The sequence below is a fragment of the Aythya ferina genome (assembly GCF_964211825.1).
Source record: "Aythya ferina genome assembly, chromosome: 1".
Lineage (NCBI taxonomy): Eukaryota > Metazoa > Chordata > Aves > Anseriformes > Anatidae > Aythya > Aythya ferina.
Genome location: NC_140296.1, coordinates 163,062,158 through 163,076,742, shown reverse-complemented (window position 1 = coordinate 163,076,742; position 14,585 = coordinate 163,062,158). Strand labels below are relative to the sequence as shown.

The window sequence follows — 14,585 nt, the reverse complement described above, 5'->3', positions numbered from 1 at the left end:
AGAAGATTTAAATGTAGACACACACTCAGATGATTCCCTCCCTGCATATGCATCATTGAGCAACTGCATCCTCTGTAATTAGGAACCCCTACGTACCTTCCCCCCCTCCTCTTTTTCTCTCTCTCTATCCATCATCCATGTCTGTATATTTGCCCTTCCTAACTGTATTTGATTCAACTGTGGGAATGTCAGATAGGAAACAGAACAGAAAAAAAAATATTGCTGCAGTGTTCATGTAGCATTTTTAATACTAATTTAATCTGATTTCTATTGGGTTGTTTCTCAATTTCATGTCTTTAACCTTCTTATATGTGCATATATATATATATATATAAAACTGTAACAAAAGGCCCATACCATTTGTTTCAATAGACAAAAAAAGGAGTTGTAAGCCTCACTGCCCAACCCACAAGGCACACTGAAAGGTAAGTGGGAAGGGCTCTAGACAGGGAAAAAGATGTAGCCCTTTTTTTTGTGGTGCTCTTCAGTCATCACTGCTGGGCTTGAATGTTTGTGAAGGTATGGCGTAACTGTGCAGAAAAGGGGAACAGCTGTCTGGGTCACTTGCAGATTTCTGGTGCAGCAGCCCCAGGAGTGAGAGATCAGTTGGAGCTGTTTTTCCCTCTGTTTGGTGAATGAGTTTCTGAGGATTCTAGTTTTGTTAGGTATTATTCTGTAGTGGTGGCAGAAGTGATGATGGTGGCTGTTTCTTTTCTTTTTTTTTTTTTTTTCTTTTTTTTTTTTTCCTATTGGCCCAACAGTTCTCTCAGCAGAGCAATTCTTCCCTGTCTCCAGCAGCCAACCCTCTCCCCAGTACTCCCATCAGCCTTATTTTTTCCTAAGAACAAGGTAGAGGATGCCAATGATGAAACTGAAGCAAAAGCAGATCCAGGCCAATATGAAGCTGTAGCCGTGGTGAGCATTTACGAACCCTGACCGCAATCCTGTGAACCGAGCTGTGTAAATGGAGGCTCCAATCAGGATGCACAACCCTGTGGGAAGGAAGGGAAAACAGAGAGTTGGAAAATGCACAGAAACCAGCATTGCTGCAGGACATCTGAAGTCATGTTGTCCCCTGCGGCTGCTATGCATGTCTTGTGTCATCCAAGAGGGGGGCTGCTGCCCATTAGGCTTATTTCTAGAGGGTTTCTCTTGCAGACATGATGACTTGGGGCTTGCTTATTGGGTGCCATGTGGAATAAACTGTTGATAACTGGGAATCAGCAATAAGATCTGCAGACAGTTTGGCGCTATATGTTGGATCCTATGAGCAGTAGCTGCCTAACTGTTTATTCCCCTGCCCCCTGAAGTACTTTTTTTTATATATATATTTATATATATATATTTATTTTTTTTCCCCCAAAGGTATTTTGCAATATTTACTGAGAATTTCTAATGAAAACCTGGAAATATTTTCACTATCTAAATTAGATTAAAAGTATGTATATATCACTCTCCAGTTTCTTTATGTTTTGTTTTATCAAAAATTGGTCCGCTGGAAACTTCTAGCTGGCTGACAACTTCCCCGATGGCCATGTGTGGCAGACACATGTGGCTACTTGTGCTTGCAGAGCAATTTCAAGGAGTGCATACTTACAGCAAACCAGCATGATGGCTCCAGTGATGTAGAAACGCTTGCCTTTCTCTAGGGTGAACAGCTGGACAATGAACATGACAAGGGCGATGACGGAGAAAATGATTGAGAGGATCATAAAGGCTTGTGCTGCTTTGAGGGGCGCTGTGAACACAGAGGGAGCAGATCTGAGGTCAGGACTCTGCCTCGGTATTGTGCACCAAAGTCTGGCAAATCACTGCCACAGCCAAAAGGCAGATGTTACTCACCCGCTTCGCTGCTGCTGACTACCAGCTGCCTGCAGGTGCCATTGCACATTAGCCAGAGTCCCCACGAGCCTTTTCCGCTGCCGGTGGTGCCCACCATCCAAACCTGAAATCGGATGACACCGTTGTGTTGGGGGGGGACGTACCGGGGGAGGGGAGGATACAGTCCCGGGCCCGGCCGGCCCCGCGGAGCCGCCAGGGGTCACCATCGCCCCGGGCACGGCGGCAAATGGCGGCGGCAAATGGCGGCGGCCTTGCCCCGCGGCTGAGGGGCCCCGCGCGGGGCGTCGCAAGATGGAGGGCGGCGGCGGGGCCAGGGCCCGGCTGTGGTGTGGCCGCGGGCCTTGGCGGGTGGTGATAAGGGGTAAAATGTTAGGAGGTGTGTGGATGGCGGCTCCCGGGAGCGGGCTGTTATCATAAAAACAGACGGGCACGGGAGAGTGCGTAATTATGTAACAGCCTGACAGCCAGATGGGATGATAAACACCGCTTCAAAGCCATCAGCTGCTGATCTCCTCTCGCTTGCACGAGGAGCGTTCAGGTGCTGCCGGTTCTGGGATGCAGCACAGAGCATGGCAAGCACACGCTGCCTCCCCATACCACCCTGATTCAGCTTGCTGAGCATGCCCTGAACTCGCTGCATCGTGCTCTTACTTGCGAGCAGATGTCTTTCATCTACAGACCTCAGCACCCACCAGCCTGCGTGATGGGTTACTGCTGCAGAATGTGGCAGCAGCCCCCAGGTCTCTCCTCCAGGGTGGTCTCTACTTACATTGGCAATGGTGGAGACGAAGAGCATGATGACGGTGGCGATGTGAACTACAAAGATACCGGCCAGTAGCACCAACATCTTGGCGTCCTTCCTAGGTGGTGTCGCTAATGCAGAGAGCTCTGGAGGAGAACAAGAGCAGAGGGAGATGATGAAGGGAAGGGCTAAATCAAAAAATACCATTGTTGTAAGCGTTATTTACGTGTGACAAAGCAGGTTGATCTTAAATCCATTCTGGAAGCATGTAGTCACGAAAAAACATAGCTAAAACCTTTGTCAAAATCTGCAAGGGAGTTGCTCAAGCAGTTAAAGAAAGCCTGGAGGTAAAGGAACCAGTCTGGGAGGAGATGTAGAGCAGGGGTAGTTAGCTTTATAGCATTTTAAAAATAGCCTGGGTATATACATAGGTTGCTTAAACTAGTGTGTGGTTATGTAAAATAAAAGCGACATACTGCAGGCCTACACTCCAGGAAGCAGAGTTTCTGTTCACAGGATTCACGGAGGTCAGGAAAGATTTTGTCTTCCTGATCTCTTTTCCTTTTGCAGTACAGCCTTCTCCAGCTGGTCTGGGACATTGACAGGTGGTGCGGAGTGGAAGAATGGGTGTTCCTTGGGTACATCAGGTGCTGAGCAATGGTAGAGAATGGATTGGGGGACTCCCAGTACTCAATGGCCTGCTCCACTATGTAAGGAGAATAACTGGAACAGAAACACCACTGAAGTATTCTGGAGTAGAGGGAGATGCTTAATTTTGAAAAGAAAAGTACTCTTTTCCTTTTTAAAACTTGAGGCATGCAGTTCACTTTATTACTGCAGTAAGATTCTCTTGTAATGCAAATTTTTTTTTTTTTTTTTTTTTTTTTTTTTTTCCTCCCTCTGTACCCTGCAAGCTTTTACTTTTGTAAGATTCATTATCATTGATGAACATGTCATTGGAACGACAAGGCTTTTGGGAAGGAAATGTACTTTAGATAGCTCTTGTGACACTCTTTATCAAGTCTGCTGTCTTTTTCCCTAAAAATGTGAAATACAAGGAATAAATCTCAGCCGTGAGAGTGAGTGCAGGCAATTCACACAAAGTGAGTGAGCATATTTCCTCTCCTTCCAGGAATTTGGTAGTAATCAGGCAGGAAAGTTTGCTGGGCCGACTCTGTGGCCATTGAAAGACTGCTTCCTAGAAAGTTTCACAGCTCTGTGTTGCTCTATCTCTTGCTAGGGATGATACTGAAGTGCTGCTGAAGAGCAGCATCAAGCATTTAATTAATGTTGGCTGTCAAGTTATTTTGGTCCAGGTGACTCAAGTAAAGTTTGATGCTGTCACAATTTGTACAGGGTGTGGTAACATTGTCAAGGAACAACACAATTATATTTCATGATGTCTTTCATGCAAACTGTGACAAAAAGCTTTGTAAGGTCCTATAAATGTTTTCCTTATTTACTCACTGACTCCACCTTCTCCAATCCTGTCTTTCATTGTGGGTGTATATGGGATTGTATTCTTTTAAAGACCTGCAGCTATTCCTTGCACTGCTTGGGATACAGTTTCCACAAACTACAGTGGGCAGGCTGGCTTCTCCATCAGTGGCACTTAGTCCAAATTCAGGATTAGCTTTGTTATGCAGCCCTCCTACCCAAGAAAGATTATTCTTTAGAAGGATAAATTAGGTTTGGTGACTGTTCGTATCTCCTCAGTAAGAACTTGGCAACCATGAGGTTTCCCTCAGTTGGAAGAACTCTCTAAAATTTAGCCCTGGCTTGCTTGTCTGCTTTGAGGTTGCCCTAGCAAACTTCCCCTTGCTCTAGGGCTTGATTTGCCTGGATGGCCTGGACACTGGTGGTGGCCTGTCTTGTCACAGTGCCTTCCTTGATGATCTGGGAGGAAATACAGCCATAGGAGATCCTCTCTGTAGTAATGGTCATTTGTGTGTGTTTAGCATTGCTAGAAGCCGGTTTCTCAGTACTATACACTGGCTACCAACGCATCTGGTCTGAGCAATAACTCCCTTTCTTCTCTTTGACTGCAAAAAAGAATGGGGGTTTTACAGTGCTGGATGGGAACTGACCCGGATACCTCCACTGTACCGTGAGCTGTGAAACTATTGCTATTGCTGAACTTAGTTATATAGCTGCAGCAGGTACCTTGAACACAGCATCTAAGTCAGATGCTCCCATCCCTTCGAATACTTGTCATCCTTGTTTCTGATTACCTTGGTTCATACACAGAATGTAACAAATGCTATTGCCACTATTGTCTACTGTTATGTATATACCAAATTGTGGCAGACCTGCCTGCTGTGCCTTTGCTAAACAGTGGTTAAACTTTCTTCCTTTCCTAGATGAATGTTCTTTTTCATGTTTCTTTAAAAATGAGTTCAGTGGAGGTTTTTTTTTGCTCATTATTTCTGAGGACCTTCAAAAAAGCCCTGTACTTGAAAGACTGAAAACCTACTTTCATGACACCCTAAAGGATTACAATAGTCCTTTAAAATGCATCTTCTGTTTGCATTCAGAAACAAAAATGAGGGAAAATGTTACTTTTCAATGTAAAGAAAAAAGGAAGAAGAAAAGGAGAAAACCAAATCCTTTATTCCCTTTACTCTTTCTGCCCGGTTTTTGCACTGCTTTAGAGCACTGTCAGTTCAGGTGATATCAGTGTACCTACTTCCTGAGAACATCAGCACCTCTCCCTGAATATACATGCTATCAAATGCATCCCCCCTGGGATATATGTTCATAGCTTAGTTTTGAATCTTTGTGAGTTAAAGCACACGCCTCCCTCTCTATTCATTCACTTTCCCCTTCCTTTACCTCTCTCTGCTTTTTAAATAAAACACTGGAGAACAATCCCAAAGGAACAGTGGGTGAACAGGATTGAAATAGAGTCATCTCTCTCTGACTATATGACATGGACTTTTCCTCCCATTATGCAGAGAAATTGGCAGAGTGTTGGTGACTGACAGGATACTCTTTCCATTTGTTAAGTGTGAGACATCTTTCTCCGCTACAGGGTGGGGTCACTTTGCTGGAGCAATAGGACACAATTGCATGCAAATGCCTTTTCTAACATTCCCCTTTCTAAACTGCAGTTGGATTTGGAGTTCCTTAGGCTCTTCTCGGATTATGAGTCAGTCTTAACCTTCATAGAGCTGCCGTTTTTTTCCACTGACTCACCCCAAAGCTCTCAAAACCATAATTATTTAACCCTAAAAGTGTTCAGGACACTATTAGTTTTAGGGCTGATTCTCAAGAACCTGTCAAGCGAACAGGTTGTGAATCCTGCAGTGAACGTGCTGGTGCATCTCCTTAAGGAGAGACTCCAGCTAAGCCAAGGAAAACAAGGCTGAGATATGAGAGTAGAATGGCTACTGAGGTAGGATATTCTGGTGGGGAAGAAGGAGCCAAGATCATGCACCTGCTGAACTGCATGGGTGAGTCGAGAGAGAAGATCTTGCACTGATGACAGAAGGCTGGGCTGACAGATGAGGAGAAATAGCAAGTCCCACCAACAGTAACCATGAATAAAAATCACCATAGAAGCCTTCAGCACAAAAATGCCTACAGATAAGCACGACAGACTATATCTACACAGAGACTTTTTCTCTATTCATGCAGGAGCGCACATACAAGGAAACAACACATAGATCTGGAGCAAGCCAGTTCAAGTTCAAGCAGTCAAGCACTCCATTAAAAACTAAGACAAAGGTTTCCCATGCAAGCAAGATGTAGCCACCTATAACGTCCCTCTGTCTAGTTAAGTGTTTTGGAACCTGCTGTCTGGAGGGCAGGCCAGATAAGTGAGTCCTTGTCCTTAGTTTACAGCTTAGCATAGCATCAGGATGGAATGCAAAGTGCCACTTGGAGATATAACTAAGTATAATTCCCATATTATAGTTCCTCAAATAAAGGGAGTGGGTTACTTGAGAGGACAAGCCAGATTAGGTAGTGGTCCTTTGCTTCTTGCAGAGAAAAGGAGTTGAGAGGAAGTGTACAGGATGTTTCCACAGGAATGATTGGGTTGTTTGGTTGAAAAATGGGAGCACTCTCAATTAAATCTGAAATATTTTGGATCTGAAATGTTCCTGAGGGGTGGAGTCGTCTGACTTGCATTCCTCTTCTCCTCTCTGAACTGAAGTTTCTGCGTGGGACTTCCTCTCCTAGGATGAACTGATGAGGTACTGTGAGAGATGCTGACTGAAGGGAGAGCATACAGAGTCCAGAGAGCACATGACATCTAAACTGCACCTTCTGTGAGCACTGTGGTGACTTGCAACTCCCCTAAAAATCTATTTTTTTTCCTGAAGTGCCTTGAGATTAAGACATTCAATTTTTCAACATCTTGGGGAAAGATTATACACCTTTATGAACACAACAAAAATCTCCATGGATTGAAAGCAACTGAGATGAAAGAAATTCTGCCTCCTCTGGCTGCCACCACAGAATATAAGAAATGCAAAAGTAAGTCAGATCAGTGGTCCTTCTCAACCAGTACACTGTCTCTGATGGTGGTGGTAGGATATATCTTCCAGTATTCAGAGAAAGCACATGAATTTGGCCATAGACACAGGAATACTGGTGCTTTAAGTCAGGGTCAAGGTCACTCAGAAAGGAAGGGCAAAATTGGAAAGAATGGGACAGAAAAGACAAAGTATTTGGTGCTGTCTGAAACTGGCACAAACTGTCACTGGTGCATTCCTCACAGCAAAGGTAGCCTACAAATAGCAATGCTGCCATGATGCCATCAAGTAGGAGAAATCTCAGGATAGAACAAAACTCTACTGAGTTCATAGATCTGCCTTTGACAGAGCTGAGGCCAAGGCTTCATGTTAGCCCTGCTATGATTACACGCCTTGTCGCTGTGCATGATATGAGCGTGAATTCTCATCATGCCCAGGGCCACTTGGCTGACTGCAAAGATGTGACGTTCTCTGTGATATTCTCGTGGCACGGTGACTTTGGACCCATTGCACTGATACTAGAAAGCTCATGACAATTTTGAGCAAGCAGATTTGTTTTTTATTATTAATATTTTTTTATTTTGAACCTTTGCTCTGCTTCTTGCTTTAAATCTAGCTGAATCTGGAGTCCTTGCTGACTCCAGGCTTTTACAAACCACTGTACGCCAGCACAGCTATTGAGAACCTGGTTTTGACAGACCGGCCTGACTCAATTTACAAGTCAGATACTTTTTATAGAGATGTAGATGAGTAGGCTGGTGCCTCTGGAAAGAGATTTCACATGTGTGGGAAAAGGGTTGGGCAGGAGGCGTGTGTGGGCACATAGAGACCTTTGGTTTATGGCAGTGAGAAAATTTTATGCGTGCATGGGTGTTGTCTGTCTGGGGTGACCACATGGGGCACAGCGAGGCTGTAGAAGTAGCAGATGAATGTCAAACAAAAGGAAAGAGTAGAGCAGCCCCAGGGGTTAAAACTGAATATAAGCTTAATTAAATGAAAGATTTTGCGTGGTTCTTGGGAAGCATTTCCTGGTGGTACATTCTCCAAGGGATCAGGGTGAATCGCTTTCCCAAGGGAGTGGTTAAGCCTCAGCACGTGAATCACTTCTTGTGGGGCCAGACAACGTCCTCGAGAATGTACCCTTGGTAACGAACCTCCCCTTGCTGACAGATGCAAGGGGGAATCAGAAAAAATGAGACACTAGGGTTTTCCAGCTCTCATGCTCATGATTCATCTGAGAGTGGGGAAATGTCAGAGCTCCTAGGGCAGACACTGAGAAATTGGCATTTTCTCCTGAAGAAACCACCCTGGAGCGTTCAGCCATGTGACAACATCAACAGAAACTCCAGAGCTCACTTGGTAGTAGGAAGGGGAAGAGACAGCTGCCCGGGGCTGGGCAGGCAGCCAGCAGCCGATGCGGGAGGAAAACACTGTCACTCCTCACACTAGACACGCGGTGGAAGGGCTGGGACTGGCAGGCAGAGTGTGACAGCGTGGGGTAGGGGAGCTCAAAGCTAGAAGCAGCACAGAAGTGATCCTCTGCACCTTGTGAGGTGCTCTGGGAAGCACCCTTGCCCCTGATGCGTTGGATGGTCCCTGGGTGGGTGAATTAGATATAGGGAAAGGCTGGGAGTTGCTGGGACTTGAAGGGGCTCAGACAAGATGCCAAGATATGCAAGAAATAACTGACGGTCTGGGAGATGACACGGCGTGTGTAGGGGTGTGTGTGTGCAGCTCGGTGTGGCTCCCCGTATGAATGGGAGTGTGTGTCTGTGGTTTCTCTGTGAGCAGAGCTGAACTATGTGTGTGCATGCATGCGTGCTCATGCATGGATTCCTTGTAGGTGCACATATTTACCTGCACGAGTTTGACAGTGCCCATGTGGGAGAAACCACCTGACAGCTCTGACAGGGAAGATCAGGTTACAGCGTGGTGTGAGCAGAAGTGCACATACCATTTCTCTGTTTCTCTTGGGAGTGCCTGCTTTTCTTCCTTGTTATAGCCTTTAGATAGAGGTGGAAGGTCTGTGGAGCCCACATTGGATGTGTTTTTGGCTGCATTTTTTAATTTAAAACTGCAAATCTCTGATTTACATAGATAGTTTGATAAAGATTGTCCCTTTTTTAAAAAAAAAATAATATTTATTTTTAATGAGAGTGAATAAATGGTTCCTCCTCAGATAGAGTCCCTCTCTCTCAAGACTGAAAAACCTCTGAACGTGCCAGTACAGACTATGAGACACTGAGGTCAACGTGACTTAGACATCTCAAGAGTCTGAGCTTTTGGGTCAGTCTGCCTCCAGGGTGTCCTTGTTCCTATAACCCAGCTTGGAAAACACAGTGAAGGACTAAATTGCAAAATTGTTCAATGGGTCTTTCTTTCAACCTCCAGAGCATATTGGGCGGGGTGGCGGGGGGGAGGGGGGGAGAGAGGATGAATGAAAGAACACCTCCTGGGTATAAAGAACAAACAAGAGGATGCTGTGCAGCCTGGAGTTGAGCTGTGGTCTTTGGGGGGAAAAGGGGACAAAGGTGGTCATGAAGTAAAATGTCCTGTCTGGCTTTGAGAAGGCTGCTTACATCTGCAGTTACTACGAGCTGGCAGAACCATGTAAGACAAGGATTGTTTGAGCTCATGTTACATACGGAAATGGCTTTCTGCACAAGTCCCCTTGCTGGGGCACACCACACTGACCTGGCTGCAGCTGCTGAATCCAGCTAGCAGGCAGGTTGGCACTGAGTTCTGGAGCTGGTCATCAGCAGCCCCTTGACCAGCTTGCTCCCAGCTCTGAGCATTTTGCAGCTCACTCCTCTTTCTCCCATGGCTCTCACTGTCTTTTTTCCTAGGGCTTGTTGGGGCCCGTAGGGGAGATGTCGATCAGGAATGAGAAGAATGTGGACGCTGGACCCAGTCCTGGCAGTTGCTTTCACAACTCCCCACCTTAAGCAGACTCTGCCCTGTGAGGGCAAAAGAGCAATGAAGGCCTTCACCCCAGATTTCCTCAAATCCAAAGATATCCTCTATGTCGCAAGAGTTAAGCCTTGAGCATTAGCCACTGCTCACCTGCCTTCAGCCACCCAGTGCTCAATAGCCCATTGTGTTTCTCTGCATGCCTGGGGATGACCTAGTCCACGATCTGTTCCTGGAAGCTCATTGTTGGCATATACCCATCCATGCCTGTGGAGCAGATTGATTTTTATGAGGGAAAAGGGTTAAATCTTAACTAAGAGCTTGGAGAAATGGTCGGTCCTCAGGGAGGGTGGGTTCAGGAGCAGAGTTGTCCTTCCCTACCATGACAGAGCATGGACTACATTTGATCTTACTCAGAGAACAGCTTCCATGTACTCTCTGCCCTGCTGCAAAAAGTTCAGGAGGAGGAGGATGTGTGGAGCTGTAAATTTGGCCCGGGTTTCCTTTGTTCATTGACCAGCTGTTCAAACTCAGGAGGTACTTTCCAAAACTCTCCCGGGGGGACTGAAGAAATCCTGCTTTAGATTGCAGCCCCCGGATGTACTGCTTTGCTGCCCTCCCTGGAGAGTAATATCAGAAAGCAGTGTAAAAGAGGAGGTACTCTAGACTTCTCTCTGGGCTGTTTATATGGGAAATTGCTGCTGGACCCTTTGTCATGCTATGGGATGACTGACGCTGGCAGAGGATCTGTACAGTCACATTTGGGCTGGTGCCTCAGCTCATTCATTCGGGGCTGGTGTTACAGCACTGTAGCTACCGGTTAGCTATCAATTCAGCAAGGCCATGGAGAAGAGTCTCCTTTTCTGTGTTTGGTGCTTTGCCTCAGCAGAAAAGACTTGTGCTGCATTAAGCATCCATCTTTAGATGGGGAGATGGAAATCTACTTCCTCACCCTCCCTTTTGGGGGTGCACCTCTGGGGCTTTTACATCTCCACGCCTTAAAGGAAAGGTGAAGAATGCTCAGCTTTTAGTCCCTTTTCATCATTTTCTTTGTATGCGAACAGCAGGAAGGAAAAAATTTGGGAGTACCACACCCTGCAGCCTGCCCTGTGTTGTGCTGTATGGCGGTGCTGTCATCTGCCTATCAAAGGGTATGGGAGGAGGAGAGATACAGGGGGTCTAGCAGTGCTACTTCTTGCCTGGTGGGGTGCCTGAGTGTCTGAGGTCAGACCCCAGCTGGGCACTAGTCAGGTCCCTTCCTCTTTGTGAAGAGAGCACCCATCAGGCAGTCAGTGGGAAGGAGAAACGTGCTGTGGATCAAAGAATTACATCTTCAGCTTGGGGCTGATGGGGCTGCGGAGCCCTGTGAGAGCGGGGACAGAGCTAAGGACGCAACCTGCATTCCCATGTGCCAGCCCTGTAGCTGGGAGGGTGATGAACAGAGATGGATTCATGCCTGCAGCAAACCCCTCCTCTGTCACGGTAAGCAAGGCCCCCAGGTGGGCCTTTCACCAAAAAGACACGGGCTGTTATCAGCAGATCTCCCAGAGCTGTTTCAAAACGCTACCTCCGCTCCACCCCAGGGCGCCCAGCAGCAATTCCCGCGTGCACTCACATTGCTCACACACCACAAAACCCAAAGACCAGCAGCTAGGCCAGCAGGGCCGGTTCTCCAAGCCCCTGTCCCCAGCAGGGCAGCGGGCAGCACCAGCAGCCCCATGGCACCCGCCCCAGAGCTGGGTGTCTCCCGGCAGGATCCCAAATTCCCTGTCCGCTAGCGTGCTCTTGGGCGCGGCTCGGCTCCACCTCTCTTGTACATCTGCCTTGGGACAGCCTGTGCCCTGCGGAGATGCCCAGCTCTCTCACGAGACAAAGGGCCCGGTCTGCGAGTCAGGCATTGCTCATAGCTGGAGAGAGCTGGCCACAGGAGCCTGCAGCGAGGAGCTCCTCGGGTGGGTGAGCAGCAGCAGCCTGCCAGGCCGTGCTTCCAGGCACTGCCGTGTGAGCGGGAGTGAGCTGCAGCCCTTTGGATGCTGCTCCCCAGTGGGGCGGATAGAAGCAAGCTGCCTTCCAGCCCATGCTCCCTCTGCACACAGGCCCCAGGTTTGGCAGCTGGGTGAGGTGGGCTGGGTGGGGACATGGGGACATTCGGCTGACTTAGCCCCCTGTTATCACAGGAACGATAGCTAACGAGCTCCATGCTTTCACGATCTTCATGCTTTGCTCCCTCTGTGTTTGCTCAGGAAAGAATCCAACTCCATCCAGAAATGTCAAGTGGGCCACGCTACTCTCAGAGGTGCCTTGAGGAATTCAAAGCCTTTGAGTGAAAGTTGCTCTGCGGCCACAGCATTTACTTATTTATTTTTTTAACAAACCGATTTCATTGTTAATCATGACAACTCCCCCGAACACTTTCCACCCAGACTGACTGTCAGCTGCCTCAGGCAGCTTCCTGACCACTGAAACACATCTATTTCTTGGGCAGGAGGGATCCCTGCGTGACCGAGCTGCAAGCAAGAGGGGACCTCGAGAAGTCACAAAATCCATCCTGCTGCCACAAGACATGGTCAGCCCAGCTTCTTGGACATCCCTGTAATAACTGTCCACAACACCAACCTGAGCCCCAGCAATTCTCAGCTGGACTGAATATAATTTTGGGCTCTTTCAGCCCCATGAAACTGTAGGGGCGGACAGGGTTCCTGCTACGGGAACCAAAGCCTGCTGCCAGCAAACTGCGCTCCCTTTCTCAGGCCTCAAAAATAGTTCAGGGATTCGACCACAGGACACGAACCACAGCAGACTGATGAAGTGAGAAAAGTGGTGTAGACGGGGAGGGAGAGGGAGAGGTTGCATAGAGAAAGGCAGGTGAGTAGGGAAAACTGCCAGTCTCCGCGATCCCACACTTCCCATCAGTGCCTGCCCCCACCACACCCTATCAAGTCCACACTCTCCCTCGCTTTGCCTCTCACCACTCCCTGCTCCCGGGTCTGTGCTGCAAAGGAGGGGGTGCAGCATGAATTTCCACCCATTGCAATGTTCCAGCTGGGGCTGGCTTCAGGAGCTGGGACCCCCAACAGCATGAGAGAGCTGCTCCCCCTAGTACCCCAAAGCCTCTCCAGCTTCACTTGGAACAAGGGCTGTTGTTTTAAATTAGAGCTTGGCAAAATACTGACGGAGTGGAGAGAGAACGGAGACATGCAGAAAAATGTGAGCAAGAGCCAAAAGTGCTGAACCAGCAGCCCTAACTTTGAGCGGGCGTTTTCCCACATTTGTAAACAATGCCAGCGCTGCTCCGAAGGAGTGTGGCAGCTCCCATGTCACTGCTGGCCCAGCCTGGGCTCTCAGAGCTGGTGTCCCAGCTGCACATGCCCTGGAGGTAAGAATTACATTGCTGGAGCCAGTGCTATATACTTGCAGCATTGTTTTACCCCATAACACAGCTGGATTTCAAAGCAAATGCTGAAAGTTGAGGTGAATCCTGTGGCGAGCTCGTATGCCAAGTCAAAGTGGCAGAGCAAGGGAGAAAAGCAAGCTGGGCTGCAGGACGAGGGGAGCAGGCACCCGTGAGTGAGAAAAGTCGCTGAGGATTTGGAGTGAAGCTCTTACCGTGTGGGCTGGGGCTGGTGCTGGCACCTGTGGAAGCAGGAGCGTGCGGGGCCGCGGTGCTGCTGTGCCGGAGCGCAGAGCCGTAGTGAAGGGGAGTGACCTGCTGGTGGTTTAAGTTTCCTCGGTGGTGCGCAAGGGTGGTGTCTCTCCACTCTGTTTTAAAGGAGTTACTATGAATCAGTCTGCCTTTAAAGCGAGGGAGAAAAAAAAAAAAAAGTTTCATAAGCTACGCCCTGCTTTGTTGGCAAGGTGTCAAGAGTCACTGGGAGGAAACCAGCGATTCAAAGAAATCTGTGTAGGGTTGTGTCTGACTCAGAGCTCAGCACAGAGACCGCAGCCTGGAAAAAAAAGACTGACGCTGATCCAGCTGAGTAATAGAGGCCCACAACAGCATCTGTTTATAAAACTGAACTTCTGGTTGTCATAAAAAATATTGTGTAGTTACAAATGTGGCAACGAGACTTCAACAATACAATTCCCTCAAACAAGCAAACAGCCGGTTGGCATGGGACGTAGTGAAGCTGGGTGAGTCACCACATCCCTCAGCCCTCTTCTGCACAGAGAGAAATTGCCAAGGTTGGCAGTGTGAGGGAATGCAAATCTGACCTGTGGGATGGGCACGGGCAAGACTTTTGGGAACATACCAAAGAGCAGAGATGCTCAAAATGCAGCTCTGGCCTGGTGGTGACTCTAGAGCAAGCTGGCCAGATGGTGGTGGTTTGCTTCCACAGGGAGAGCATGGGAAGGAAAGATGGAACAGGGAGTTTGTGATTCACAGTTTTCTGAGGTCAGCATTTCTTGTCAACTTAAAGACCTCTAAAAATAGATTCTTTACATTTGCAGAGAATTGAGTGAGGTAGCTGTCTCGTGGATGCTACAGGCAACACTGAATGGGGATGTGCTCGACATGCTGGAGAAGGAGGAAGAAGTTTGTGAGACAGCATCTCGGTTAAGATGTGATCCATACTGTGATAGAGTTGGTGATCTGCTACTGTAAGAAACCAAAC

At 47.8% G+C, this 14,585-nt stretch overlaps 1 protein-coding gene across 1 annotated transcript; it reads right to left on the bottom strand.

Moving 5' to 3' along the window:
- Positions 1-223: 223 nt before the first annotated feature.
- EMP1 (epithelial membrane protein 1) lies at positions 224-14,130 on the bottom strand. Its single transcript, XM_084506007.1, has 5 exons — positions 13,579-14,130; positions 2,612-2,730; positions 1,843-1,945; positions 1,598-1,738; positions 224-992 (listed from the first exon to the last, which is right to left on the bottom strand). The coding sequence occupies exons 1-5, from the start codon at positions 13,799-13,801 to the stop codon at positions 829-831; spliced, it is 750 nt and encodes a 249-aa protein (XP_084362133.1). The 5' UTR covers positions 13,802-14,130; the 3' UTR covers positions 224-828.
- Positions 14,131-14,585: the final 455 nt, after the last annotated feature.

What these genes read in the sequence shown, in the direction of transcription:
- EMP1 (XM_084506007.1), bottom strand. Translation starts at nt 13,801, where the DNA reads ATGAAACTTTTTTTTTTTTTTCTCCCTCGCTTTAAAGGCAGACTGATT. An exon ending in AGTCAGCAGCAGCGAAGCGG is followed by an intron (nt 1,739 to 1,842) that starts GTGAGTAACATC and finishes CTGTGTTCACAG; the next exon opens with CGCCCCTCAAAGCAGCACAA. An exon ending in AGCCATCATGCTGGTTTGCT is followed by an intron (nt 993 to 1,597) that starts GTAAGTATGCAC and finishes TCCTTCCCACAG; the next exon opens with GGTTGTGCATCCTGATTGGA.